The sequence below is a fragment of the Camarhynchus parvulus genome, chromosome 26 (genome assembly GCF_901933205.1).
Source record: "Camarhynchus parvulus chromosome 26, STF_HiC, whole genome shotgun sequence".
NCBI lineage: Eukaryota > Metazoa > Chordata > Aves > Passeriformes > Thraupidae > Camarhynchus > Camarhynchus parvulus.
The window spans coordinates 6,130,743-6,156,981 of record NC_044596.1 but is presented as its reverse complement, the minus strand read 5'-3'; the positions used below and the strand labels follow the sequence as shown (position 1 = coordinate 6,156,981).

General features: G+C 58.4%; 1 protein-coding gene across 1 annotated transcript; it reads left to right on the top strand.

The window, feature by feature from the left end:
* Nucleotides 1–1,129: 1,129 nt before the first annotated feature.
* On the top strand, nucleotides 1,130–26,144 carry LAMB3 (laminin subunit beta 3). Its single transcript, XM_030965931.1, is given in 25 exon segments — nucleotides 1,130–1,166; nucleotides 1,632–1,719; nucleotides 2,061–2,218; nucleotides 11,832–11,946; nucleotides 12,094–12,167; nucleotides 12,271–12,450; nucleotides 13,787–13,850; nucleotides 14,129–14,304; nucleotides 14,628–14,663; nucleotides 14,665–14,710; nucleotides 14,713–14,748; nucleotides 15,233–15,421; nucleotides 15,501–15,656; nucleotides 16,233–16,432; nucleotides 17,246–17,357; nucleotides 17,641–18,013; nucleotides 18,586–18,746; nucleotides 19,761–19,969; nucleotides 20,869–21,072; nucleotides 21,667–21,811; nucleotides 22,769–22,976; nucleotides 23,967–24,108; nucleotides 24,222–24,398; nucleotides 24,793–24,946; nucleotides 25,709–26,144. Coding segments are annotated over 24 exon segments (3,501 nt in total). The 5' UTR covers nucleotides 1,130–1,166; nucleotides 1,632–1,670; the 3' UTR covers nucleotides 25,846–26,144.
* Nucleotides 26,145–26,239: the final 95 nt, after the last annotated feature.

Sequence of the window (26,239 nt, the reverse complement as noted above, 5' to 3'; positions counted from 1 at the left end):
GAGGGACCTGGAGCCACCCGGTGGGCCCTGCTGAGCCCCCCACCACTGTGGGAGAGGAGCTTTGGGGTTATTGCACGGGAGTACATGGAAAGGGCTCGGTTTTGCTGAGGAGGAAAACCAGTTTTAGCTGAAATTCAGCGTGTGGGCAGCGCTGGGGGTGGCGGCTGCGCTCTGAGCTGCCCTCACTTCAAACAGGGCTTTAGACGTTCCTGACTTTGCTGCAGCAGTATGACGATAATGAAGTTATGTTTCCATTAGCATTTCCAGGCTGGAGCTGAGGGGCTGGGAGCGGCCCTGCCCTGCTCTGCCAGCCGGTGCGGGCACAGCGTGCCAGCCCTGCCCGGAGGGTGGTGAGCTCTGCTGCAGCAGCCCCGGCTGAGTTCAACGGAGCCTAACCGGTTCAACGGAGCTCAGACAGGTTAAACGGAGCCTAACTGGGCTAAACGGACCCCATTTCGGTCAAACAGAGCCCATTGGGGTCAAACGGAGCCCATTTGCATTAAACAGACCCCATTTGGGTTAAACGGACCCCATTTGGGTTAAACAGACCCCATTTGGGTTAAACAGACCCCATTTGGGTCAAACAGACCCCATTTGGGTTAAACAGACCCCATTTGGGTTAAACAGACCCCATTTGGGTTAAACAGACCCCGTTTGTGTTAAACAGACCCCATTTGGGTTAAACAGACCCCGTTTGTGTTAAACAGACCCCATTTGGGTTAAACAGACCCCATTTGGGTTAAACAGACCCCGTTTGGGTTAAACAGACCCCGTTTGTGTTAAACAGACCCCGTTTGTGTTAAACAGACCCCGTTTGGGTTAAACAGACCCCGTTTGTGTTAAACAGACCCCGTTTGGGTTAAACAGACCCCATTTGGGTAAACAGACCCCGTTTGGGTTAAACAGACCCCGTTTGGGTCGGACAGCCGCCGTTCGCGTTTCCCCCGCCGTGCCCGCCCGGCGCTGCCGGGAGCCGCGCTGCGCTCGCAGGGTGTGGATGTCTGGGGCTCCCTGATTCACTCCTTTGTCATCGCTGCACCCACAGCACCTCTCCGCAGGTGAGGCAGGGCGCGTTTAAAGCCTGCGGGGATCGGCCGGCGCTCAGAGCTCTGCCGGCTGCCGCGGAACACGGAGGGGACACGGAGGGGACACAGGGGACAGGGCAGGTGAGGTTTCTGTTGGCTGCGGGTGCGTGCTGGCAGCATTTCCTTCCCTGGGCTGTCCCACGCGGCTCCTTTCCCTGCGGGAAACACTCACGGGAGGTTCTTATGGATTTCTGCTTCTCCTGGAACGTGAGCTCGGGTCACGGCGCCAGTTTGGACCCGGGATTGAGTCTGGAAGCGCCGGGCGATGGTGGGGCTGGGGCACACGGAGTGCCCGGGGGCGGCAGGGCTCTGTGTGTGCACACTCCATCCCCTCCAGCCCCCATCCCACCCAGCACCAGCACGGCTGGGGCAGGGGCTCATTGCGCTGGAGGCAAATTCGGTTTCAGCATCTGATTTTCCTCTTCGTTATTCTTGATTTTTCCCCCATGCTATTCTGTGTAGATTAATTGAAGTACCTCCCTGCAAAGTGAGAAGGAAGGAGGACCGGGAGTGAGCTTTTGAACTGACATTTTCTGCTCTTTTCAGTCTCGCTGCAAACCCTTCCCCAGCAGTGTCTGTGGCCGAATGGAGCCTGGCTGCCAGCTGTGGCCATGGGCAGCGCTCGTCCTGCTGGGTAAGGCTCACCCTGTGCTCCCAAAGAGCAGGGGAACAGCTCAGTAAAGAGAAATGCTGCTGATGGCAGCTCAGTAAAGGGAAATGCTGCTGATGGCAGCTGTGCAGCAGCAGCAGAGCCTGGGCTGGATTGTAGTGCTGGGGGGTGGCAGGAGGCTGCTCTCTGTCCTGAGTGGCTGGTTGGTGTCTGTGCCCCCTGTTCGTCTGTCTGTCTGTGGGGCTGGTTGCTGTCTGTGCCCCCAGTCTGTCTGTCTGTCTGTCTGTCTGTCTGTCTGTCTGTCTGGGGCTGGTTGCTGTCTGTGCCCCCTGGCACTGCCCTGAACCCCGTTCCCGCTGTTGCAGCTGCCCTGCAGCCCCTGGCCGCTCAGAGATCCTGTTCCCAGGGAGGAGCCTGCTACCCTGCCCCCGGGGACCTGCTGCTGGGCCGGGCCCCTCACCTGAGAGCCTCCTCCACCTGCGGCCTCAGCAAGCCCGAGACGTACTGCACCCCCCACGGGCAGGTACAGCCCCTTCCCTGCACCCAGAGCTCCCCTGGGGGCGTGAGAGCCTTCCTCGGCCCTTCCTCCCCACCCCCAGGGGGGCAGGAAAGCCTTCCTCCCTTCCGTCCTCCCTTCCATCTTCCCTTCCATCCTCCCTTCCGTCCTCCCTTCCGTCCTCCCTTCCATCCTCCCTTCCGTCCTCCCTTCCGTCCTCCCTTCCATCCTCCCTTCCGTCCTCCCTTCCATCCTCCCTTCCGTCCTCCCTTCCATCCTCCCTTCCGTCCTCCCTTCCATCTTCCCTTCCGTCCTCCTTTCCATCCTCCCTTCCATCTTCCCTTCCATCCTCCATTCCATCCTCCCTTCCATCCTCCATTCCATCCTCCCTTCCGTCCTCCCTTGCATCCTCCCTTCCATCCTCCCTTCCATCCTCCATTCCATCCTCCCTTCCATCCTCCCTTCCATCCTCCCCACCCCGCAGGGATGCTCCAGCCTGGAGGGGGCTCTGAGCTCTGAGCTGTCCCGACTGGGATGAGCTTTAAGGTCCTTTCCAACCCAAATCGTGCTGGGATTTGTTCCCTCCCAGCCGTGCTGGGGCAGTGCCCCCGGAGCCCTTCCCTGCCATCCCCTGGGTGAGCTGGGCACCAAGGCAGCCGCAGGGCATGGGCAGCGAGGGCACCAAGGCTCTGGCATGGAGCACTGGGGGCAAAACATCCCCAACCCTCCTGTCCCTGGGCATTTTAGTTATAAACTGAACTCGTATTTTGTGTGTCATAAATGGGAACATTCCAGCTTGGAAAAGCTGCTGAAGTTGTTTCCAATGCCTGGTTGTGTGGGGGCAGGAGATCCTGCTGGGGGGATGATGCTGCATCCAGCTGCATGTTCCCACTCTGCCGCTGAGCCAGAGGGAGAGTTTAGGGATAAATCTGCCCGAGCACGGAGCTGGGAGCTGCAGGGGTGCTGTGTCCCTGGTGTGAGCACTTACTGCAGCCTTTCTGTGGCTGCTGTTAACCCCAGAAGGGCCTTGGGAGGAGCCCCGAGGGTTCAGTGCAGGACAGGCAGAAAGGTCTTGGAAGGGATGCTCCAGAGGAAAGGAGGGGCAGCTCCCCAGTGGGGCAGAGCTTTCTGCACTGGAGCCCAGCTCCTGTGAGTCAGCCTTGCGGTTTTCATCCCCTGCAAACTGAGGCCAAGATGTGGCTGTGGATTTGTGGTGGAGCCAGTGGTGTCCTGGCTGGGCTGGACACATTTCCACTCATCCCTGAGCTCAGGGAAGGGCAGCTCCCGGCCCAGAGGGGTGTGAGCATCCAACCCTCCTGGCTGCTGGGCTGGCTGCAGCATCTCTCCCCCCTCAGGTCCTTTTCCTGCTGACAGTCTCAGTCAGGCATTTCCTCCTCTCCCTTTTTCTGGAGCTCTTCTGCTGCTCCCAGGGAGCAGCATTTGTGCTCGCAAATAAACCCCAACTGCTTCCTGTGGCTTAATTAGCTTTTCCTTCCAAATTTCTGACTATAGATGAGGAAAAATGCTCAAAAACTTGCCTCTGAAATCTTCATTTAACAATGACTTTAGGCAGTGACTTCTATTTGAAAAGGAGGCATGGGGGCCTTGTGCTTGGGGAGTGAGTGAGGAGCAAACCCTGATTTATCTGCTCACCCTAAGAGCGGCTGGAATGGGCTGGGTGCCCCCTTTGCCTGGCCCTGGGAGCTCTTTGAAAGGGCATCCCTGTGCCCCTCTGCATCATCTGTCACCTTTGGAGTGGGGCTGGGCCTCTCTGCTGCCCCTGGAGCAGGAGTGACCGGGCTGCAGGCTCAGGGAGGGAGGCAGGAGCAGGGCTGCACTCGTCTCTTCCAGGCTACAAATCCCAAAACTCTTTGGTTTTTCGTGTCCCTCGTCCCTTGCCTTACAAGTAGCAGGGTTAAAGGGGATGTGGACAGTTAAGATTGTGTTGAGCTGGGTTGTGCAGCTCTGGCTCTGGGATGGGCTCTTCTCTTCCTGACATTTTGTTCCTTTATTGAAATGAGAGATCCAGAGTTACTGAGAGCAAATCCCCTGATTTCTGTTCTGCAGCTGTAATTGCTGATGGAGGCTTGATTATACCAGCTCTTAACTTGGGAGAAATCCCCACGGGTTCAGCATTTCCTAATTCTTCCCTCCCTTTCTCTACTTCCCTAATTTAAGCAAAACTGAACTCGATTTCCCTATTCCCATCCTATAAAAAGCAAACCCGTTCAATTTATAGACTCCTAGGGCTCTTTTTTGGTGACAAGCCCTGCTCTGGTTCAGTTGCCAAACAGGCACAGATCTGGGGGTGGTTTTGCAAGCTCAGCAGAGGGCAGGGGACCAGGGGTTGCTCCTGCCGGCCCCAGGGCCCAATTTTGCAACTCTGGTGGTCACTGATCAGCCGCAGCCTCTGCTCCATTGTCTGCCCGGCCCCAGATCCCTGTGACCTTTATGCTTTGCCCTCCCGATTGCTCCATCCCTGGCCGGGGCTCAGCACTGCCCATTATAGGCCGGGCAGGGAGATGGCCCGGCTGGAACCGCTCGGGCTCGGAGCTGCTGCTGCAGCCGGCAGGGCAGGGAAACGGGAATGGACCGGGAAAACCAGCGAGGCTGGGCTTGGGGCTGAGGGATGCTCGGTGGGACGGGCTGGGATGGACTCAGGGCGGTTCAGCCGCAGTTAGCACTTCCTTTAGCTACAGAACAGACTAGATGTAAATGTATCTGATATATAGATCAGAATATATTGTGTTTCAGAATTTATGAAAAATATCAGAATATATGTAAATATATCTGAATAAATATCAGAATTTATGAAAAATATGAGAATATATGTAAATAGATCAGAATATATAAAAATACCAGAATATATGAAAAATATCAGAATACATGTAAATATATCTGATATAAATATCAGAATATATGAAAAATATCAGAATATATGTAAATAGATCAGAATATATAAAAATACCAGAATATATTAAAAATATCAGAATACATGTAGATAGATCAGAATATATAAAAAATACCAGAATATACAAAAAAAATCAGAATATATGTAATTATACCTGATATATAGATCAGAATATATGTAAATAGATCAGAATATAAGAAAAATTTCAGAATATATGTAAATATATCTGATATAAATATCAGAATATATGAAAAATATCAGAATACATGTAAATATATCTGATATAAATATCAGAATATATGAAAAATATCAGAATATATGTAAACAGATCAGAATATATAAAAAATACCAGAATATACAAAAAATATCAGAATATATGTAAATATACCTGATAGATAGATCAGAATATATGTAAATAGATCAGAATATAAGAAAAATTTCAGAATATATGTAAATATACCTGATATATATATAAGAATATATGTAAATATATCAGAATATATGAAAAATATCAGAATATATGTAAATATATCTGATATATATGTAAATATAAATGTGTGCACAGCTCTGAGGAGCACGGAGCAGCCCCCACTGGTACCTGCAGCCACGGGCAGGCTCAGAGTGGCTTTCACAGACACCCTGAGCATCCCTTGGGATCCTGCGCCAGAGGACAGGGCAGGAGCAGAGCTGTGTCCCTGTGCTGCTGCTCCTGGAGGCTGTGAGTCCTCACCCTCCAGCCCTGGGACACTTTTGATATTTACAACGTTGTTTGCATGGGATGTTCTGCCTGTCTCACCTGAGCTTTGTGGCGCTTGGTGGATGTGGAGGGTGGGCAGTGCCCTTACCAGCTCTGGTGTCACGGAGCCATCCAGGGGGGTGAGAGTTCCAGAGGAACCTGTGGGAGGCAGGCAGGGAGATGTGAGCCCACGGGGGTCCTGGCAGGGAGATGTGAGCCCATGGGGGTCCTGACAGGGAGATGTGAGCCCATGGGGGTCCTGGCAGGGAGATGTGAGCCCATGGGGCTCCTGACAGGGAGATGTGAGCCCATGGGGCTCCTGACAGGGAGATGTGAGCCCACAGGGCTCCTGACAGGGAGATGTGAGCCCATGGGGCTCCAGGCAGGAGATGTGCGGCCGAAGGGCCGGAGATGTGAGCCCATGGGGCTCCTGGCAGGGAGATGTGAGCCCATGGGGGTCCTGGCAGGGAGATGTGAGCCCACAGGGCTCCTGGCAGGGAGATGTGAGCCCATGGGGCTCCTGGCAGGGAGATGTGAGCCCATGGGGGTCCTGGCAGGGAGATGTGAGCCCACAGGGCTCCTGGCAGGGAGATGTGAGCCCATGGGGCTCCTGACAGGGAGATGTGAGCCCATGGGGCTCCAGGCAGGGAGATGTGAGCCCATGGGGCTCCTGGCAGGGAGATGTGAGCCCATGGGGGTCCTGGCACAGCACAGGGTCCCTGCTGCTGATGGATGGGGGCAGCTGCCTGGCCAGGCTGCTCTGGAGCCTCAGCACCGGCTCCTCTTTGGCTGCTTCCAAAAATACCGGCCAGTGTCTGCTGGGAGGGACGTGCCAGACAGCTCTGGAGCTGTGCTGGAGCTGTGCTGCTGCTGGGCCACCTGCCTGAGTCCCTCAGGGAGCTGGGAGCCCACGCCAGGGCTGGAGCAGGGAGAGCTGTGCCTCCCACTCAGCCTCCTTCACAGCCAGGCAGCTCTGCACAGAACCGTGGGATGGATCTGTGCAATCCGGCCGGGCTGGATGGACCAGAGCGTGGCTCTGCTCTGGGTTTTGCTTTGTCAGGGGTTTGCCCTGCCCGGTCTGTGCTCCTGAGGGTGGCAGGTGAGCAGCAAGCCCAGGCTGCTGCTCAGCGCTGATCTCCGCAGGCATTCGGGCACTCCCTGCTGCAGGATGTGCCCCCGCCTGCCCAGGGCCAGCCTGTTTCCCGTGGCTGCTCCCTCCTCCCTTCTCTGCAGCTCGTTTTCCTGGCCTGGGGCTGCAGATTGGCACAGGCTGGGAGACACCTCCTCGCTGCCTGGCACCGTGCGGGGTGTGGGGTAAGCTGCTGCAGTCCGGGGTGTGCAGCCTGTCAGATCTTCCTGGCAGGTTTCAGATGAGGTTTTGCTGATGTGAGAACAGATGGGGTGAGGAAAACAGCACCCACGAGCTTGCTTTTGAGTGAGGGAAAGGAACTGCATTTCCTTAATCCTCATCCCTGGGAGGTTTGTCCAGCTTGTGCCCTTACCCCACCTCTGCTGCCCCCTGAGTCTGGGGTACAACCAAGCTGGGGGCAGAGCCCCTCTGTGGTTTGAGCAAAACCTCCGAGCTCATTTCCAGTGTCATTTCCAAAGTGACACTGATGTCATGGCACAGAGAACCTCAGGCCCAGGCTGGGATTTTGGGGTGTCCTGTGTGGGGCTGGGAACTGCACTCAGTGATCCCTTTGAACTCCCTGTGCTCCCAAACTGAATCCCAGTCCAGTTCAGGGAATGCCAGTTACTCACTGGGACATTTAAGCATGATGGCAGAGCCTTGGGAGCTTCTGCTGCCTTTCCCCATGGCCGAGGAATGGGTTTGTGCCCTGCCCCAGGAGCCTGGCACAGCCATGGCTGCAGTACAGCGCTGGAATAATGACATAACCTGGCTTTGCAGGGGCCTTTGCCCAGCCCAGTGTTTAGTAACCCCAAATCTCTGTGTGTGTACAAACTCCCACAGCTTTCCAGAGTGTTCCCAGCTGGAGCTGGGATGGTGGTTGGTGTCCCTATGGAATACTGGAGTGCAGGGGCTGCCTGGCACGGTGCTCTGTCCCCTGGGGCAGAGCTGGGACCCCCACAGCTGGGAGAGGTCTCTGCTCCGGGGCTGCACGGCTCAGCTGCCCTCTGTGCTGATGAAAAGTGCACTTTATTTTGGGCTCTGCTCCTGTGCCAGGAGGGTTTCATTTCAAGGGCTCTCTGCTCATGTTAAAATGGCAGCAGGAGCTGCTGAAATAGCCTTGGTCAGGGGCCATCAGGTTACTCTGTGTGAGCTTTGCTGCCCTGCACGAGCAGGGAGGCTGCTCAGGAGCTGGGTCACAAGGCCAGGGCAGGAGGAGAGCAGCCCAGACCTGCAGATCTGCCACTTTCTAGTTGTTCTTTATGGGCTTTTCCCCCTTTCCATTTATTTCTGAGACGTGACTCGATTTATTCTGAGCACAGGAGTTTTCCCTCTCACACAACTGTGCTGTGAGTTATCTTTCAAAAGCCAGAATGAATTTCCCTTCATCCCAGAGCCTCCATAACCGGGATTTTGGGTGACTGGAGCAGCCTGGAGGCACAGAGGGTGAGAAGTGATTTCCTTGCAGACCCAGAACCCCTTTTACCTTCCTCCCCACTGTTCCCAGCAGAGCCTGGCAGGGAGGGGAGGCTGTGCTGGGAGCCAGCACTGATCTGCCCAGAGCAGATCCCCTGTGACCGTGCTCACAGGGGTCTCAGGGTGAGGGAAGGGACGAGGATCTGACTCCATGGTTCACAAGGCTGATTTATTATTTTATCATATATATTATATTAAAACTATACTAAAAGAATAGAAGAAAGGATTTCATCACAAGGCTAGCTAAGAATAGAATGAGAAGGAATGATAGCAAAGGTTTGTGGCTTGGACAGAGAGTCTGAGCCAGCTGGACTGTGATTGGCCATTAATCAGAAACAACCACATGAGACCAATCACAGACACACCTGTTGCATTCCACAGCAGCAGATAACCATTGGTTACATTTTGTTCCTGAGGCCTCTCAGCTTCTCAGGAGGAAAAACCCCAAGGAGAGGATTTTCCACAGAAGATGTGTGTGACCGAGCCCCAAAGCTGCCCTGCTCTGGTCACGTAGAGCTGCAGCCCCTGGCAGCTCCCAGGCATCCCCCGCGCTGGGCACAAAAGGAAATGGCAAAGGGCTGCGGAGGGGACGTGCTGCTGGAGCTCTCCTCACTTCGGGCTGTCATTTTTGGTAATTCCCTCTGTCCCAAGGAACTTTGAGCCACATAGTCACAGCTGGTAAGGGCAAATCCTGCTGTTGTGCAATGCAGGGGTTTCACAACTCCGAGGATGTGACATGGATTTGGTTTCCAGTGTTAATTTTAGTCTTAATTTAAAAACTGAGGGGAAAAAAAAGAGAAAGGAGATTTTTGCAGCCAGCACAGCCCTGGGCTGCCTGGGAAGGGTTTGTCTCACACCTCTGAAGCTTCATTTGATTTAGCACCAGGTCTGAGAGGGGCTGCAGCTGCTGTCCCTGACTGTGTGAATGAGCTCATAAGTATGCACGAGTCACTCCTAATGAATAATTTGAGCCGAGATTAACCTTTCCCCTTGCAGGAAACCTTCCTTTCTCGTTTGCTGAGCACAGTCAGGACTGGTGGGAAGTTTAATCACCGCTGGCAATTGTTCACTAGATTATTTCTGTGGATAATTCTTGCAGCTCCTTGACAATTTGCTGCTCGTGGCCATTATCTGAAATGAGTTCTGCCTAGTCCTGATTAAATTATTTGTGATTCTCACTGGCAGAGCCAGGGAAATGGCATGATTACATATTTTCACTGCTATGTTTGCTTACTTTGGGATATTGTTATAAATACTGTAGTTTGCCAACTCCTGTGCTGGGGTATTTATAGACAGAGAACATAAAGATTGTGGAAAATACAGAAACAGATGGGTTACAAGTGAGGATCTCGCTGTGCACCCAGCTGGGGGAGGTTCCCAGGCCTGGGACAGAGCAGACCCAGCTCTGGGCTTGTGAGGAATGAGACCACCGATTCATTTTTGGAAAGCACAGATTCATTTTTAAAGGGGAAACCATCAATGGTGGTGTCACTGTGTCCCAGTGGCTGCCACCCTCCTGAGCCCAGACCTGTCCCTTCCCCAGCCCTATGGAGGGCCCTCTTTAGGGTTTGGGCTGGATTTGGCTCCTCAGTTTTAAGCAGCCTGAGGAAGGTTTCAGCACAGGGGTGCAGTGCTGTTTGTCTCTTGTCACCCCCTGGCCCTGCTCAGACCCTGAGAGCTGATTCCCCTCCGGGGTCCCAGCATTCCCATGCCTCTGGAGTCACCCAGAGCCACTGCAGCCCCTGCCAGCCCTGCACAGGGTGTCTCATTGCCTTCCCCGTGCCAGCTGGGCCCCTGCCAGACCCAGACCCCTCTGCACCCAGGGTGACATTTCTGAGCCATCAGGGCTGGCTCTGCCATCCCTGGCACGCGCTGCTCCATCCTCCCTAATCCCTGAGGGATGTGACAGACGTGTCCCACTGCTCCATTTGGGAGGCTCCTCTGCTGCTCCTGACACCTCAGGCTGCCGGAGGGTTTGGGCTGGAGGAGATGGTGCAGTTCCAGTGCCCTGTCATGGGACACCTCTGCTGCCCCAGGCTGCTCCAAGCCCCATCCAGCCTGGCCTTGGGCACTGCCAGGCCTGGGCCAGCCTCAGTTTCTCTGGATAACCTGTTCCCACCAGGCTGGAGGTGCTGAGCCCTTCATTTCATGGTCTGAGCAGCACCTTCCCCCTCCCAGTGGTCTCTGCAGTCCCTGGCTCCACTCCAAGTGCTTCAGCTGGGGCCTCCCGTGTCCGCAGGGATGCTGCTGTGGGCTCTGGCACCATCTCCTGATTCCCCATCTCCCTAATTCCCCATCTCCCTAATTCCCCATTCCCCATCTCCCTAATTCCCATCTCCCCATCTCCCCATTCCCCATCTCCCTAATTCCCCATTCCCCATCTCCCAATTCCCCATTCCCCATCTCCCTAATTCCCCATTCCCCATCTCCCAGTTCCCCATTCCCCATCTCCCTAATTCCCCATGTCCCAGTTCCCCATCTCCTAATTGCCAATTCCCCATCTCCTAAAATTCCCCATCTCCTAAAATTCCCCATCTCCCTAACAATTCCCCATCTCCCCAATTCCTGATCTCCCAGTTCCCCATCTCCCCAGCCCTGCCCTTCCCACCCTGGCCCCACCTGGCTGTCTCCATCCCAGTTTCCTGGTGGTCCTTGCCCCCCCAGCCTTGGCTGCTGTCCAGCCCTTCGCTCTCCCGGCCCTCGCTCAATCTCTCTCCTGCTGCTCCCTGCCCGTTCTGGAGCCCCCGGCGGCGGCCGGGGCTGCCTGCAGGGAGCGTTCGTTGCCTGGTTAGTGACAATTTGGGTATTGTTTGCTCCCGGGGGACGCCTTTCTCCAGCTCCCCGTGCTGAATCTCTGTTTACTCCCTGGGTCACTTGCTCAAGTGAAGGGCTGAACTTTGAGCCACTCGACTTCCACCCGCTGGCTTCTGACCCACTGCGAGCTCCTGCTCTGCTCCCGGGGGAGAGCCCTGGGGGCTGAGCACAGCCCGAGCCCTCGGATAGGAGAGAAAGGCCCTTCTGTTGAGCACACAGCCCCTGGGCTGTGTGGAAAGGGCAAACCAGCGCTGAAAGGCTGCAAAGGGCTTTCTGGCCAGTGCTGGCATTGCAGAACTTGGGGGGTTGCTTAAAAAACTGCAATTCTGATGGTTTGCCAAAAATCTGTGTCAGTCAAAGGTGTTTTGGGTTTAGTTTTTAGTCATAAAACCTTGAGCTGTGGCTTTCAACAAGGTGTGGAGGCCTGAGTGTCATCAGTCTCGCTGATCGTGGTTCTCCAGTTCTCTCTCATTGAGCTCCTTGGTCCTCAATGAGCCCACCCTGCCTCTCCTCCCCACCCCCGGGGCCTGTCCAGGGGGCTGCTGGGGTCATTCCTGCTGTCCTTGCTTTGCAGTGGAGCATGAAGTGCTGCAGGTGTGACTCGAGGCTGCCCCACAGCCACAGCGGGCACCGCGTGGAGAACGTGCTGTCCTCGGCCGGCCGCGCGCGCTGGTGGCAGTCCCAGAACGGTGAGGGCACAAACTGCTGCCAGCAACCCGCCCGAGGGGAGGAGGGCACGGTGCTGAGCTCCGGGGCTGGGCAGGAAGGGAGGAAATGGCTGTTGCTGTCCCCGTGTGCCCAGCGTGTCCCTGTGACCGTGCCCTCTGTGCCCGCAGGTGTGGAGCGCGTGTCCCTGCAGCTGGACCTGGAGCAGCTGTTCCAGCTGCACAGCGTGGTGCTGCACTTCAGGGTGGGTGTGTGGGGGCAGCTCCTGTGCTCGTGAGCTGTCACTGCATGGTGCCAGCCCCGGTGCCAGCCCCGGTGCCAGCCCCGGTGCCTGTCCCTGCCCGCAGGCGCCGCCCGCAGCGATGCTGATCGAGCGCTCCCTGGACGCTGGCAGGACGTGGCAGGTGCTGCAGTACCTGGCATCCGACTGTGCCACCGCCTTCCCCCGCGTGCCCCGCGGCTCCCCCGAGGACTGGCACGACCCCCGGTGCCAGGAGCTGCGGGGGCACCCCGTGCACGGGGGCACGGTGGGTACTGGGGGCTTGTGGCAGGGAGCCCTGCTGGGGCTGGGGTGGGCAGGGCTGCAGGGACGGGGTGGCCTGGGAGCCTGGCACCCTGTAAACTGCACACCTGGTGAGGATAACCTGGCAACTGTGAGGGAATAACTGGACATGGTGAGGGAGATGACTGCACACTGGTGGAAATGAAACTGGCACACTGTGGGGGAGATGAAACCTGAACTGGTGAATGGGAGATGAACCTGGCACACCTGGTGAGGGGGAGGATGGAAACCTGCACACTGGTGAGGGATGGAACTGGCACACTGGTGAGGAGGGAGATGGAAATGGCACACCTGGTGAGGGATGGGGAGGATGAAGGCTGGCACACCTGGTGAGGGATGGAAGCCTGGCACACCTGGTGAGGGATGGAAACCTGGCACACCTGGTGAGGGAGGGAGGATGGAAACCTGGCACACCTGGTGAGGGATGGTGAGGATGGAAGGCTGGCACACCTGGTGAGGGGAGGGAGGATGGAAACCTGGCACACCTGGTGAGGGAGGGAGATGGAGCTGGCACACCTGGTGAGGGATGGGGAGGATGGAAGGCTGGCACACCTGGTGAGGGAGGGAGGATGGAAGGCTGGCACACCTGGTGAGGGATGGGGAGGATGGAAGGCTGGCACACCTGGTGAGGGATGGTGAGGATGGAAGGCTGGCACACCTGGTGAGGGAGGGGGAGGATGGCACACCTGGTGAGGATGGGGAGGATGGAAGGCTGGCACACCTGGTGAGGGATGGGGAGGATGGAAACCTGGCACACCTGGTGAGGGATGGTGAGGATGGAAGGCTGGCACACCTGGTGAGGGAGGTGGACTGGCAACCTGGGAGGGATGGATGGAAGGCTGGGCACACCTGGTGAGGGGATGGGGAGGATGGAAGGCTGGCACACCTGGTGAGGGAGGGAGGATAGAAGGCTGGCACACCTGGTGAGGGATGGTGAGGATGGAAGGCTGGCACACCTGGTGAGGGGAGGGAGGATAGAAGGCTGGCACACCTGGTGAGGGATTGTGAGGATGGAAGGCTGGCACACCTGGTGAGGGATGGGAGGATGGAAGGCTGGCACACCTGGTGAGGGCTGGGGCCCGTGGCGCCCAGCAGAGCTGAGGGCAGCCCTTGGGAAGATCCCTGCTCCTCTCAGGAATGCCCTTGCTGCTCTGTGACAGGCAGTGTTGTGTCCCCTGCAGCTCTAAAGGCTGTCCCTGTGTTTCGTGGTGCTGTGCAGAGGCAAGTCCAGCACACACAGTGCCCAGAGCAGAGAGCAGCTCTAGTTTCCTGCTTTTTTACCTGTTTTCTTTCCCTCGAAGGTGAAATTCAGTGTCCAAGACCTGGGGTCTACGATCAGCTCCTCCTACAGCCAGGCCATCGGGAGTAAGCGGTGGGCTCCTCCAGGGCTGGGAAGGGAGAGGGGAATGAGGCTGCTCGTGGTTCTCCCTGCAGTGCTGGGACGTGCTGAGCTGGGGAACCCCTGGGGAACCCTGAGCTGCTCGTCCGGGCTGTCAAGGAGCAGCATTTGGTCTTTGCTGATGGCTCAGCTGCTGCTCTTTGTGCCACGTCCTCCTTCCCTTGCTCCAAGCCCTCCCCACCACTTGCAAGGAGCTCCTGTCGGGCACCTGCTGCCCCTCACAGCCGTCCCCTGTCCCCAACAGGGCTGGGGCCCTTCACCAACCTGCGCATCAACTTCACCGAGCTGCCGCACGTCCCGCGCCAGGGCTACCACGCACCCAGCACCTTCTACGCCGTGACGGAGCTGCAGGTGCTGGGGAGCTGCTTCTGCCACGGCCACGCCGAGCGCTGCAGCCCTGCAGGGGAGCAGCAGGGCACGGTGAGCTGCCCATGGGCTGCCCGGGGGCTGGGGGCTGCGGGGATGGGACTGCCAGGGGCATGGGCACCATTGGGATGGCTCTGCCAGGGGCATGGACACCCTGGGATGGCTCTGCCAGGGGCATGGGCACCATTGGGATGGCTCTGCCATGGGTTGCCAGTGGTCTGGGCACCCTGGGATGGCTCTGCCATGGGTGCTCCTTGGGACACCTTGGCCACAGTGACCAGGAATGGGCTGTGGGAGGCTCTTTGCTGGGCATGAACGGGTGAGGCTCCGTGCTGAGCCGCTGCCCCAGGGTGTGTGACCCCTTGTGTGCACAGCAGGTGCCCGGGCACTGCGTGTGCCAGCACAACACGGCAGGGGCCGCACTGCGAGCGCTGCGCTGCCCTGTTCAACGCCCGGCCCTGGGCCCCGCCGAGGACAGCGACCCCCGCGCCTGCCAGCGTACGGCCCCCGCCCCAAATCGCACCTGGCCCAAATCCCCCGCCCCAAATCACACCTGGCTGAAATACCCTTGCCCCAAATCCCACCCTGTCCAAATCCCCCCGCCCCAAATCCCACCTGGCCCAAATCCCCCCCGCCCCAAATCCCCCCACCCCAAACCCCACCTGGCTGAAATCCCACCTGGCCCAAGTCCCCCCGCCCCAAATCTCCCCACCCCGAATTCCCCTGCCCCAAACCCCACCCGGCGGAAATCCCCCCACCCCAAATCCCAGCCCTTCCTGGGGCTCTGCGGGGCTGCTGCTGCCGCGGTGTCTCGGTGTCCCGGCACCTTTGGCTCTCACGGCCGCAGCAGTGCGCTGGTGCCACTGCAGGGCTGTCGCTGTGTCGCACGGGAGCCTTGGGCACCCTCTAGTGCCACCGCTGCCGCTGCCGGGGGGCGTGCACGGTGCCGGCTCCATCAGAGCCGTTTGCTGGGATTTTTCAGGATGTGACTGCAATGGTCACTCGTCCTCGTGCCACTTTGACCCCGAGCTGTACCAGGCCAGCGGCGGGGCCAGCGGGGGGGTGTGCGACAGCTGCCAGCACAACACCGAGGGCAACAACTGCGAGCGCTGCCAGGGCGGCTTCTTCCGCAACCCGCGGCGGGAGCTGAGCCACCCCGAGGCCTGTCTGCGTGAGTGCCCCCCAGAAACCCCCCAGCACCTTCCCCGGGACCTGCCCCCTCAGCTGGGCCCTTTCCTGCCCGTTTGCAGCCTGTGAGTGTGACCCCGATGGCACCGTGCCCGGCTCTGTGTGTGACCCGGGCACAGGGCGCTGTGTCTGCAAGGACAACGTGCAGGGCGACCGCTGCCACCTCTGCAAGCCGGGCTTTGCCCAGCTGGCCAGTGCCAACCCCGCCGGGTGCCGCAGTGAGTACCCTGGGACACCCCCTGTCCCCGGGCTGCCCGTCCCACAGGGAGCTGTGTCCTGCCCAGCTGTGGTTTGGGGTTCTCAAGCCAAGGGCCCGTTTTGTAAAGGTTTATAAAAGCTCTGCGGGTGGTTTCAGGTGTCAGTTTAGCAAAAAGCACAGGGCAGGTGGGGTTTAGGGGGTGCAGCTGTGTCCTCAGTGCCCACAGGGCTCAGGGGGTGATGCCACACAGAGCAGGGCAGCACAGGGCAGCTGTGGGTCAGGGCGCTGCTGTGTCCCCCCAGGCTGGGGACACTGAGGCCTGGGGCTCTGATCCCCACTGCAGCGTTTGGGGGATGCTGTCAGAGGCAGGTGCAGCTGTCCTGTTTGGGGGATGCTGCCAGAGCTGGGTGCAGCTCTCCTGTTTGGGGGTGCAGATCTCCTGTTTGGGGGTGCAGCTCTCCTGTTTGGGGGATGCTGTCAGAGCCAAGGTGCAGCTCTCCTGAGCTCAGGTGGGAAGGGAGGGAGGTGAGTCCCCCCTTGGGTGTCTGGGGGCTCCTCCCGAGGCTGCTCCTCACCCATCTGCTCCCTGTTGCAGGGTGCACCTGCAACGCCCTGGGCACACGGCAGGACACCGTGCCCTGCGACGGCGACACCGGCAGCTGCTCCTGCCTGCCCAACGTGGTGGGCAGCGACTGCGGGCAGTGCGCGGCCGGGCACTGGGGCCTGGGCAGCGGGCAGGGCTGCCAGCCCTGTGCCTGCCACCCCCGCGGCTCCCGCAGCCCCCAGTGCAACCAGGTACCCCCAGCCTCCTCCTGGGGGCTCCTCTGCCTGCTGCAGCCTCTCCTCTCCGTTCCCTCTGTTCTCTCCTTTCCACTTGCTGCTGGGAGGGGCTCTCGGGGCTTGAGCTGCACGGACCAGGGTGACACTGCTATGGCTCTGTGTCCCCTCACTGGGGACGTGTCAGAGAACCAAACCCGCCTGCTGGGTGGCTCCTTTGTCCTGTCCCATCCATAGGAACATTCACAAAAAGTGCTGTGTGTTCCCCACTGCATCCCACTCCTATTTTGCTTCTCCTAATTCTTAGAAAACACCACGACAGACTATTCAGGAAAATGAAAGAAAGTGGTAATTACTGAGGCAAGATTAAGTCACTTTAACAAGCCTGATATTTATCAAGGAAGTCCTAATAAGACATCTTCATCCAGGCGAGGGAAGTTAATTACGCTCATTTGTCAATGAAAAGCATGTGTGCCACTTCAGGCTTAAGAGGCAACTGGGAAAATTAAAGTTAAATGTAAAAAACCCCAAACCATGACAAATTCTAAGAGCCTAAGATAGGTTCCAAATGAGCTCAGCGTGGGGAGGAGACCTGAGATGGCAAAGCAGCTGCTCGTGGGCGATTGCTTTGTTTTTGAAACAAGGCTGAGCACTCTCCTGGTGGTGCTGGCGCTGTTTGGAGCCTGTTTGCATCCTGTGCCAGAGCTGCAGCCTGGCAGGGGCACCTCGGGCACAGCCTGGGCACAGACTGAGGGGGGAAATGGCCCATGGGTGGTTTTGGTGAGCGGGGGGAGAGCTGTGCCAGGTGTCCCTGACGTGCTGCCCTCTCAGTTCACAGGACAGTGCCCGTGCAGGGACGGCTTCACAGGACAGACGTGCTCGGCCGTGGGGCAGCAGCAGTGCCCGCCCCGGCACTACAGGGATGCACGGGGAGGGTGCACAGGTACTGCTTGGGCTCGGTGCCCCTTGGTGAGAGCACAGATTTACCCACCAGTGCCCTCCCAGCCGCCTTGGGCGAGTCCTGGGCCCCCTGGGCTGGCTCTGTAGGGTCAGGGGCTGTGCCAGCTCCGGGGCTGGGGGCTCTGCCCACTCCTCTGCCTGTGCCAGCAGGAGGGGATGGATCTCAGCTTGGGTAGGGACTCATTAACCCTCATTAAGGGGCTGATTTTATACAGCTATGAAGTTATTCACCAGCACCTTCTCTCCCTCCCCCTGCCCTGTCCCAGAGTGCGACTGTGACTTCCAGGGCACGGAGGAGCGGGGCTGTGAGCCGGCCACGGGCCGGTGCCTGTGCCGCACCGGGGTCACCGGGCAGCGCTGTGACCGCTGCCAGCGCGGCCACTGCAGCGCCCAGCCGGGCTGCCAGCCCTGCCACCCCTGCTTCCACAGCCTGGACGGCGACATCCAGCTCCTGCGCCGGCGCCAGGCCGGCCTGGCCAACGCCACAGCGCGGCTGCCCGCGGGCACGGGGGGCTCCCAGCTCGGCCCCCGCCTCTCGCGGGCACAGGGCAACCTGCAGCAGGCGCTGGGCATCCTCGGGCACCCCGCTGGCACACAGCAGGGCCTGGCCCAGGCGGGCAGCGCGCTCGCTGCCATCAGGTGAGGGATGGGAGCTGCCCGTGGGGCGCAGCTCTGATCCACAGGGAGCTGCTGGGCTTTCTCTGGAGCTGCTTGCATGGTTCTGCTTCGATTCTGTCCCTGCCGTGCCTGGCTCTGCTCACCAGGGGAGCAGAGAAGCAACAGAGCAGCGCTTCCACGTGTGCCTGTCCCGCTCCCATGTGTGCCTGTCCTCCATCCACGTGTGCCTGTCTGTCCTCCTTCCACATGTGCCTGTCCCGCTCCCATGTGTGCCTGTCCCATGCACAATGTCCCTGAGGCAAGAGGAGCATGGGCAGCCTGCGTGATGGCACTCCCAGGGCTGCGTGGTGGCACTCCCAGGGCACATCCATCATTCCTGCTCCCTGCATGGGCACAGCCCTGCTGTGGAGGGGCTGCAGCTCAGCTCCCCTCTGCAAACCTGCAAGGCCCTGGCGTGTCCTCGGCTGTCTCTGGGCTCAGGAGTGCCCCTTTGCCAGGTGCTGGCAGTGCCCCAGCACAGGTGGCCCTCTCAGCCCTGCTCTCTGTCTGCTTTGCTCTCTCCCAATTCCCATTTCGTTCCTGTTCTCTGACAGGGAGCAGGTCCGAGGCATAAATCCCAACCTTCATTTCCTGGATGACACTGCCTCTCTGTCGAGGGAGCTGGAAGCCCTCAACAGCAGCTTGCTTGTCACCAGCTCCCAGTACCAGAGCAAGAAGACCCAGTTTGAAACCAGCCTCAGCACGGACCTGTCAGGTACAGCTCTGCAGCTGCAGCATCTCTGAATTTGCAGTCATTAATTTACCTCAGCCTGACTGCCTGGGGTTTTCCTGGCTGGTGGATGAGAGGGGGATTTTAACCTGCTGTCAGCTCAGAACAGCAAACACATCTCCTCTCCAGTGAGGGGCGCTTCCCACGCAGCCTGGCCCATGGCCGGGGCTCCCACACGGCTGGGGGTTTGCTCTGGGCTTTGGGGCTGGCAGCTCATTCTGTGCTCCTGTTCCCCCCAGCACAACCTCTGCTGCCAGGCAGGGGCGGGAAGGGGACAGCCCTGCTGGGAGGGGTCACTGCATCCCTGAGGCAGCAGAGAAAGGAGGCAGGCACAGATGGAAGGGATGGAGGGTGGGGAAGGGAGCCAGGCTGCTGTCAGGCACTGGGGAGGAGAACAGCTAATCAAGCCCTGTGATGATGCTGGTGCTTGCTGCCATGAGTCCTGCTCCAGCTCCTTCTCTCCAGTGCCTCGCTGCTGTCCCCTCCCTGCCCAGCGCACAGCCTGGGGACGTGCCAGCTGTGCCCAGTGGCACCAGGACAGCTCACTCTGCACCTCTGTCCTCTCAGAGCTCTGTGTCCTGGCCACCCTCCTTCCAGCCTGCGCTGGAGGGCAATGGTGGGGCTGCTCTGGAGCTGGGCAAAGGCTCTGAAATCTGTGCTGCCCTGCCAAAGGCCAGGATCAGCGGGTGTGCCTTGGCTGGCTGCAGTTTAGTTTCAGCCCTGAGCTCAGTTTAGTTTCAGCCCTGAGTTCAGTTTAGTTTCAGCCCTGAGTTCGGTTTAGACTCCACCTCTGAGTTCAGTCCTTCAGGAGACCTCGAGCTCTCTGAGGGGATGGCTGGAAGGTGTTTGGAACCAGAAGGAGTTTTTGTGATGCCTTGGTGACTAACCCTGCACCCTCTCCTGTGCAGAAATCCAGCGCAGGGCAGAGGCAGTGCCTCCCCGAGGGGCTGCGCTGCATTTGTGAGTCATTTGTGCCTTTTGTCGCCTTGATTCCCGCAGGAGCCCTGCAGACGATCCGCTCTGCCCACCGCAGCTCCAGCAGCGCGGGCAGCCTGGCTGCAGGAGCCCCGGGGCTGCTGGCCCAGGCCAGGCAGAGCCGCCTCAGTGCCGAGGGGCTGCAGGGGGACCTGGCCAGGGACACGGCCCGGCTGCTGGCCCTGAAGGGAGAGCTGGCCTCGGGCCCCGACCTCACCCCTGTCATCAACCAGGTGAAGATGCCAAGCGGGTTTTTGACTTGCCCACGGCTGTGTCTGCTTCTCGAGGGGGCCCTGCAGAGCTCAGATCCCATCCTGCAGCCCTGCTCCTCTCCTCAGGCACGGCAGGACAAAGCTCTGTCCAGATAGACTCGGCTGGAGAGCTGGCCGAGCATCCCCTGCCCAGGGACCACGGATCCCACAGCTCTGCCCTGCACCCCCTCCCAGCCTGCCCTTTTCCCTGCAGGGACTCTCTCGTGTCACTTCTTCTATCTCCAAGACCCCCTTAATTTCTGGCTGAGGTTTCTCTTATTTCTCCCTCGTCGCTCTGTTATTGCCATGGAGACCCATTTCGGTGTCTGTTGCTGTGGAGACCACCAGCCTCCCCTCTCTGCTGCTGGGGGCACCAGCGCGTTCTGAGCCACCAGCCTGGCCTGGCTGGGCACTGTGAGCCTGGGGGCAGCTCTGCCAGCTGCCAGAGCTGCTGCTGCGGCTCCCAGGGGCTGCTCTCAGGTGCAGATCTCCCCCAAAGCAAACAGGGCAGAGGGGTGGTTCTGCACAGAGGTTTGCTCCACACAGACGTGCTGTTACCCACCGGGAGCCATTGGGGCTTGGCTCCTGTTTGTGCTGCAGCTGGGGCTGGTGATGCCATGCCGGCCAGGTGCCACGGGCTCAGGTGGGGGCATCCAGCTCTGGCTGGCACATCTCCAGCGCTTTGGGCCGTGCCACCTGTGTCAGTGCCAGCCCGCTGGGCTCCGTCCCGTGCCCACACAGCTCCTGCCGCACGGGCTCAGCAGGTCCCAGCTCCCTTGGCAGGGTGTGCCACCCCTGTGGGGCTGAGTTTGCCTCCCCACGGGCACCGAGGTGCGTCCAGCCGGGCACTGCCCAAGCCCAGCTCTTCTCTCCCTGCCCAGGTGTGCGGAGGGGCCCGAGCGGAGCCGTGCACCCCTGCCCGCTGCCAGGGGCTGCCGTGCCCTCGGGACAACAGCTCTGTCTGCGGGGCTGGCTGGCCCTGCCACGGCCTCTTCCCGCTGGCCAGCGGGGCCCTGGCTGCGGCCGGGCGGGCGGCCAAGGAGTTCAGCAGCCTGAGCGCCCGGCTGCGGGGCACGGCACAGCTGGTGAGTGCGGGCACTGCCCGTCCCTGCTTGAACCCTGCTTACCACAGCAGAGTGAGGAATACCCACCTCTAACCCTGCTCGGGGCTTAGCCCCTTGGGCAGCTTCAGACACGCAGTGATTTTGGAGTGGGAGGCTCCCTGCTGTGTGTGGGTCCTGCCTCCTCCCCAGCTGAAGGCATTGGACACAGCACAAGGGAACCTCTCTCCCTCCTGGGTTGGGATCAGTGTGGCAGGAGGGCTGGGAATACGGAAAACTCTCAGATTCTGCAGGTTTGATGCAACCAGAGAGAGCTCATGGGTTAGGGCCCTTTCAGCTTCTTTCTGTGCCTTGCAAAGAGATAGTGAGGCTTCAAAGTGATTCAAAATGCATTTCAAAGGTGTTTTTAAAAGCTGAATGGTGCTGCCTCTCTTTGAGAGCTTCCTTTGTGGACCCAACCCTCAGTCATTAACATTTACAGCCTTTTGAAGCTCTGCCACAGTGAGAACAGGGAATAGCTGCATCTTTATGGCATTATAGCATCGTGCCTGGCCCAGGCCAGGGCTGCGGGCTCTGGAGGGAGCAGAGGCCCCAGCAGTGATTGATTTCTGTGTGCAGATCCAGAGGACAGAGCTGTCGGCCAGTGAGATCCAGAGCAGCACGCGGCGGCTGGCGGAGCAGCTGGGGCTCAGCAGGGCACAGCTCCAGGGGGATGTGAGACGTGCACGACAGCTCCTGCAGCGCCTGCGCGCCTTCCTGGCAGGTACCAGGGCAGGGCAGGGCTGGGCTGCAGCCTGCCTCCTGCATGGCAGGTACCAGGGCAGGGCAGGGCTGGGCTGCAGCCTGCCTCCTGCATGGCAGGTACCAGGGCAGGGCAGGGCTGGGCTGCAGCCTGCCTCCTGCATGGCAGGTACCAGGGCAGGGCAGGGCTGGGCTGCAGCCTGCCTCCTGCATGGCACAGCCGCTCTGTCGAGTGGTCCCAGAATCACTGGGTTCAGCACAGACCTCCAAGGTCACAGTCACAGCTGTGTCACCAGCCTTGTCACCAGCCCAGAGCACTGAGTGCCATGTCCAGGTGTCCCCAGATGCTCCAGGGATGGGGGTTTGCAGCCAGCAGTGACCTGATGCACTGAGGTTTTCTGGCCATGCTCACTGATGCAGATAAACACACAGATGACCCTTCTCTGGAGCAGGCTGTTAATCAGATGAGGATTCCTTATTGTCCTACAAACTGATGGGATGACTTATTGTTCACAGACAGATTGTAATAACATAATGAGCCTCCTGAGCATTAGCCGAATAAGAAAATCAGGTCATTTGGTGCTGCCTGGTGTTAATGATGAGTGAAGATATTTCTGAGCTAATCGCAGGGCTAATGTCCCTTGGGCTCTGCCTGCTTCTGATTTATTAACTTGTATTTGTGAAATGAAAAAAGGCTTGTCTTGAAGCACACCCTCATCTGCTCAGTGAGGGCTGCTTGACTGGGCTCAGCCGTGGTGTTAGCATTGCCAAACTCAAGGCATCACTTCAGCTGTTTCCTGAAAGTTTTACTGGTGTGAATGAGAAGTGTGTGGAATTCAAGGAGATGGGTCCAGAAGGGATGCTGGAGGCTGTCTGGAATGAGGAGATGTGTGTGAGACGTGCATGGGTGTCTGCCCTCCTCCTCCCTTGCGTTCGTGCTCCCACCTTCCCTGACGCTGTGTGTCTGCCTGCTCTGCAGACAAGGACACGGATCCAGCCTCCATCCAGGAGATCAGTGAGTCAGTTCTGTCCCTGCGCCTCCCCACGGACGCTGCTGCAGTCCGGAGGAGGATGAGCGAGATCCAGAAGCTGGCGGCGGAGCTGCAGTGTCCCGAGGACATCCTTGCCCAGACGGCCGAGGACATCGCCAGGGCCAAGAGGCTGCAGCAGGAGGCAGAGCAGGCCAGGTGGGTGGGGGTTCAAGCCATTGCCAGCCGAGGGTCCCTTGGCTGGGCTGCAACTGGTGGTTCTCAGCTGGGCTCAAATCTTGCTCTGCCCGAGCTGTCCTGACTTGCACAATCTGAAGTTTTAGGCCAGGATCTTCTGTGTCCATCCAGTGCCTAAAAGAACGAGTCTGCAATCTCCAGACACCTCCCGGGGCCCCAGTGCAAATAAATCTCCCCAGGATAGATCCTGTTATAGATTCCAGGACAAGAAGGGCTTTATGGAAAGCAGGGGAGGCTTTGCTCTTATCTTGAGTGCCTGTGCTGGGAGATGACAGCGTTGCCCTGGTATTAGCTGATATTGGTGACCTACATCCTAATTGCACAAGAGAGCATGGGGAGAGTTAATGGGCTATTTGTTTTCTGGGTGAAAGTTGGGACAATTATTCCACGGTCCCTTAAAAAGTAATTACAGGGTGTCCTTGCCAATTTGGAGCATCTGCTTTGTCACAAGTTGACTTGCAGCAATACCCCAGCGAGAAGGTCAGCAGGATAGATCTGTAAACTCCTTGGCAGTGTCTGACACCTGCTTAAGCTGCTGGAAGTGATGAGACAGGGGAGCCTGGCTTTCTCCAGGGCTCTGTCACCCAGCCCGAGCAGTCCCACTGTGAGCAGTAAACTGTTCATTGGGGCTGCTTCCATGGTTATTGCTTTCCCTTGGACACCTTGTCGTGCACCACAAAATAAACGTTTTGGATTAGTTTGAAGGAAGGCATTTCCCCCCCCCTCTTAGTTTGTCTCCTCTGCTTGAGGCTGTGAAGTGGAACTGATGTTCCTCTCACAAGGAGACCTGCTGGAGTCCAGATGTGTGGGTTTTGGTGGTGGGACATTGCGACCTTCCCATCAGCAATCCTCTCCTGCTTCCCAAGATCCCTGATTTTACCTCTGTGCCCTGGACTCCGAGCCTTTGCCCTTTTCCACCCTCACTCCTGGCTGCTTCCCACCTCTCTGCAGGAACCGGGCGAACGCCGTGCAGGGCAGCGTGGAGGAGGTGCTGGGGAGCCTGCAGCGAGCCAACACGGTGCTGCTGGAGGCGCAGGGGGCCCTCAGGGGCTCGGGCTCCTCGCTGCGCTTCATCCGGGAGCGCGTGGAGGAGGTGAGGGACCCTGGCGGCCTCCCTGTGCCCCGTGTGTGTCCTTCAGCCAGCAGGGCTGGCACGGGGAGCCTTTGGGCGTGACTCCATCCTACCGGGGCTCCCTGTGCCCGCAGATCGAGGCTGTCCTCGGGCCAGCTGAGAAGAACGTGGTGGCCATGGGGGCCGGGCTGGCCGGGCTGGCCGGGCGGCTGTCGCAGCTGCAGCGCAGCACGGAGCAGAACCGCCTGCGGGCCGGGGACATGAGGGACACGGCGGGGACAGCGGCACAGCAGGCCGGCAGGGCCCAGCAGGTACCAACTCAGAGCAGGGCCCAGCAGGTACCAGCTCAGGGTGTGCCCGCTGCCAGCACAGCACAGCCAGCTGTGCCCTGGGTGATGCCAGGACACATTCCTGTGCAGTCATGGCTGCTGAGCTGTCACACCACAGCATTGGCCCGCTGCTGAGCCTCTCCAGAGCCATTTCCAATCCTAAAGGCCATTTCTGGCCTGTCCTGCCTGAGGCAGAGCAGCTCGTGGAGCTGTCTGTCGGTCTGTGCGTGCATCACAAACTGGCGCACATTTGGTAACAGACAATGCTCTGTTTAACATTTAACATCCATTTAACATCCAAACAGGATCCAACACTGGAAACAGCCCTGTGCCCAGGCTGCTGGGCGTTACCTGCAGTGTTTCTGCCTTTCCCCAGGCCCTTGCCCAGGTGAAGGAGCTGTACTCGGAGCTGCAGAGCAGGGTGGGGCAGGGCCCGGCGCTGGGCGAGCGCGGCAGGAGGGTGCAGAGCATCGGCCGCGAGGCACAGGCGCTCTTCCAGGAGACCGTGGGCATCATGCTCAGGATGCAAAGTAAGGCTCTCACTAACTCAATGCCATCGTGCCCTGGGGAAGGGCTTGGGTTGCTGTGGTGCGATGAGGGAGACTGTGACCGTGTTCACAGGGGTTCTGAGGATGAGGGAAGAGACGAGGATCTGACTCCATGTTTCACAAGGCTGATTTATTATTGTATGATATATATTACATAAAACTATACTAAAAGAATAGAAGAAAGGATTTCATCAGAAGGCTAGCTAAGGATAGAAAAAGAAAGAATGATAACAAAAGCTACAGCTGACTGTGATTGGCCATTAATTAGAAACAACCACATGAGACCAATCACAGATGCACCTGTTGCATTCCACAGCAGCAGATAACCATTGTTTACATTTTGTTCCTGAGGCCTCTCAGCTTCTCAGGAGGAAAAATCCTAAGGAAAGGATTTTTTACAAAAGATGTCTGTGACAGGAGACAGCACACTTTGGGCAGTGAGAGGGCGGGATGTGGGCTGGAGCTGGTGCTGCTGTGCCAGGAAACCGAGAGTTTTCAAGGGTGCCACCACAAAGGGAAGCCCTGCCTGCAGTGCCACTGTGCTCCTGTTTTCCTCCACACGCTCATTTCCATTTTTTGGCATTCAGAACTAAAGGGAGTGGTGTTTGGGGGCTCTTAGAGGGTGGGAAGCAGAGGGAGTGCAGCGTGTTGGTTTTCTTGCGCTGTCAGAGCTGTGCAGGAGCGAGGCGGAGGCTCAGCCAGCCCCACCATGTAACCCTTCCCTTCCCTGCCCTCTCTCCTCAGCTCTAGAGTCAGAAATTCAGGAGGGCAACAAGGCCCTGGTGTCCAGGGCGTCACGGCTGTCGGGGCTGGAGGAGAGGGCGGGCAGGATCCGGGACAGCATCAAGAGGAAAGTCGCCTACTACGAGAGCTGCTCCTGAGCAGCCCCGGGCATGGCTGCCTCCTCTGCACACAGCGACTGCTGCGCTCATCCCACTTTCCAGCTGGAGCTCCCCTGTGCCCAATTCCCTATTTTTAGCAAGTTAATTTTCCGTACCTCTGGAAAATAGCTGCACTGAAGCGAAGGAGCACCCCCATGGAGGGGGCTGGACTGGCCAGAGCTGCCCAGTGGTTGGAGGAAAAAGGGGGAGAGACCTCAGGCTCCCATGGCAAATAAACACATCCCCAGGTTGTTATTTCCAGAGGGTTTTATAAACCGGGAAATTATTTTTTTTTCTCTTAGCCAATTCAAGCTCTTTAAGCTGAATTTCACTGTTTAAATTAAAGCCCTCCTGTGGGGTCTTTTAAAGCTTATTATCTGTGCTGCAGTTAATT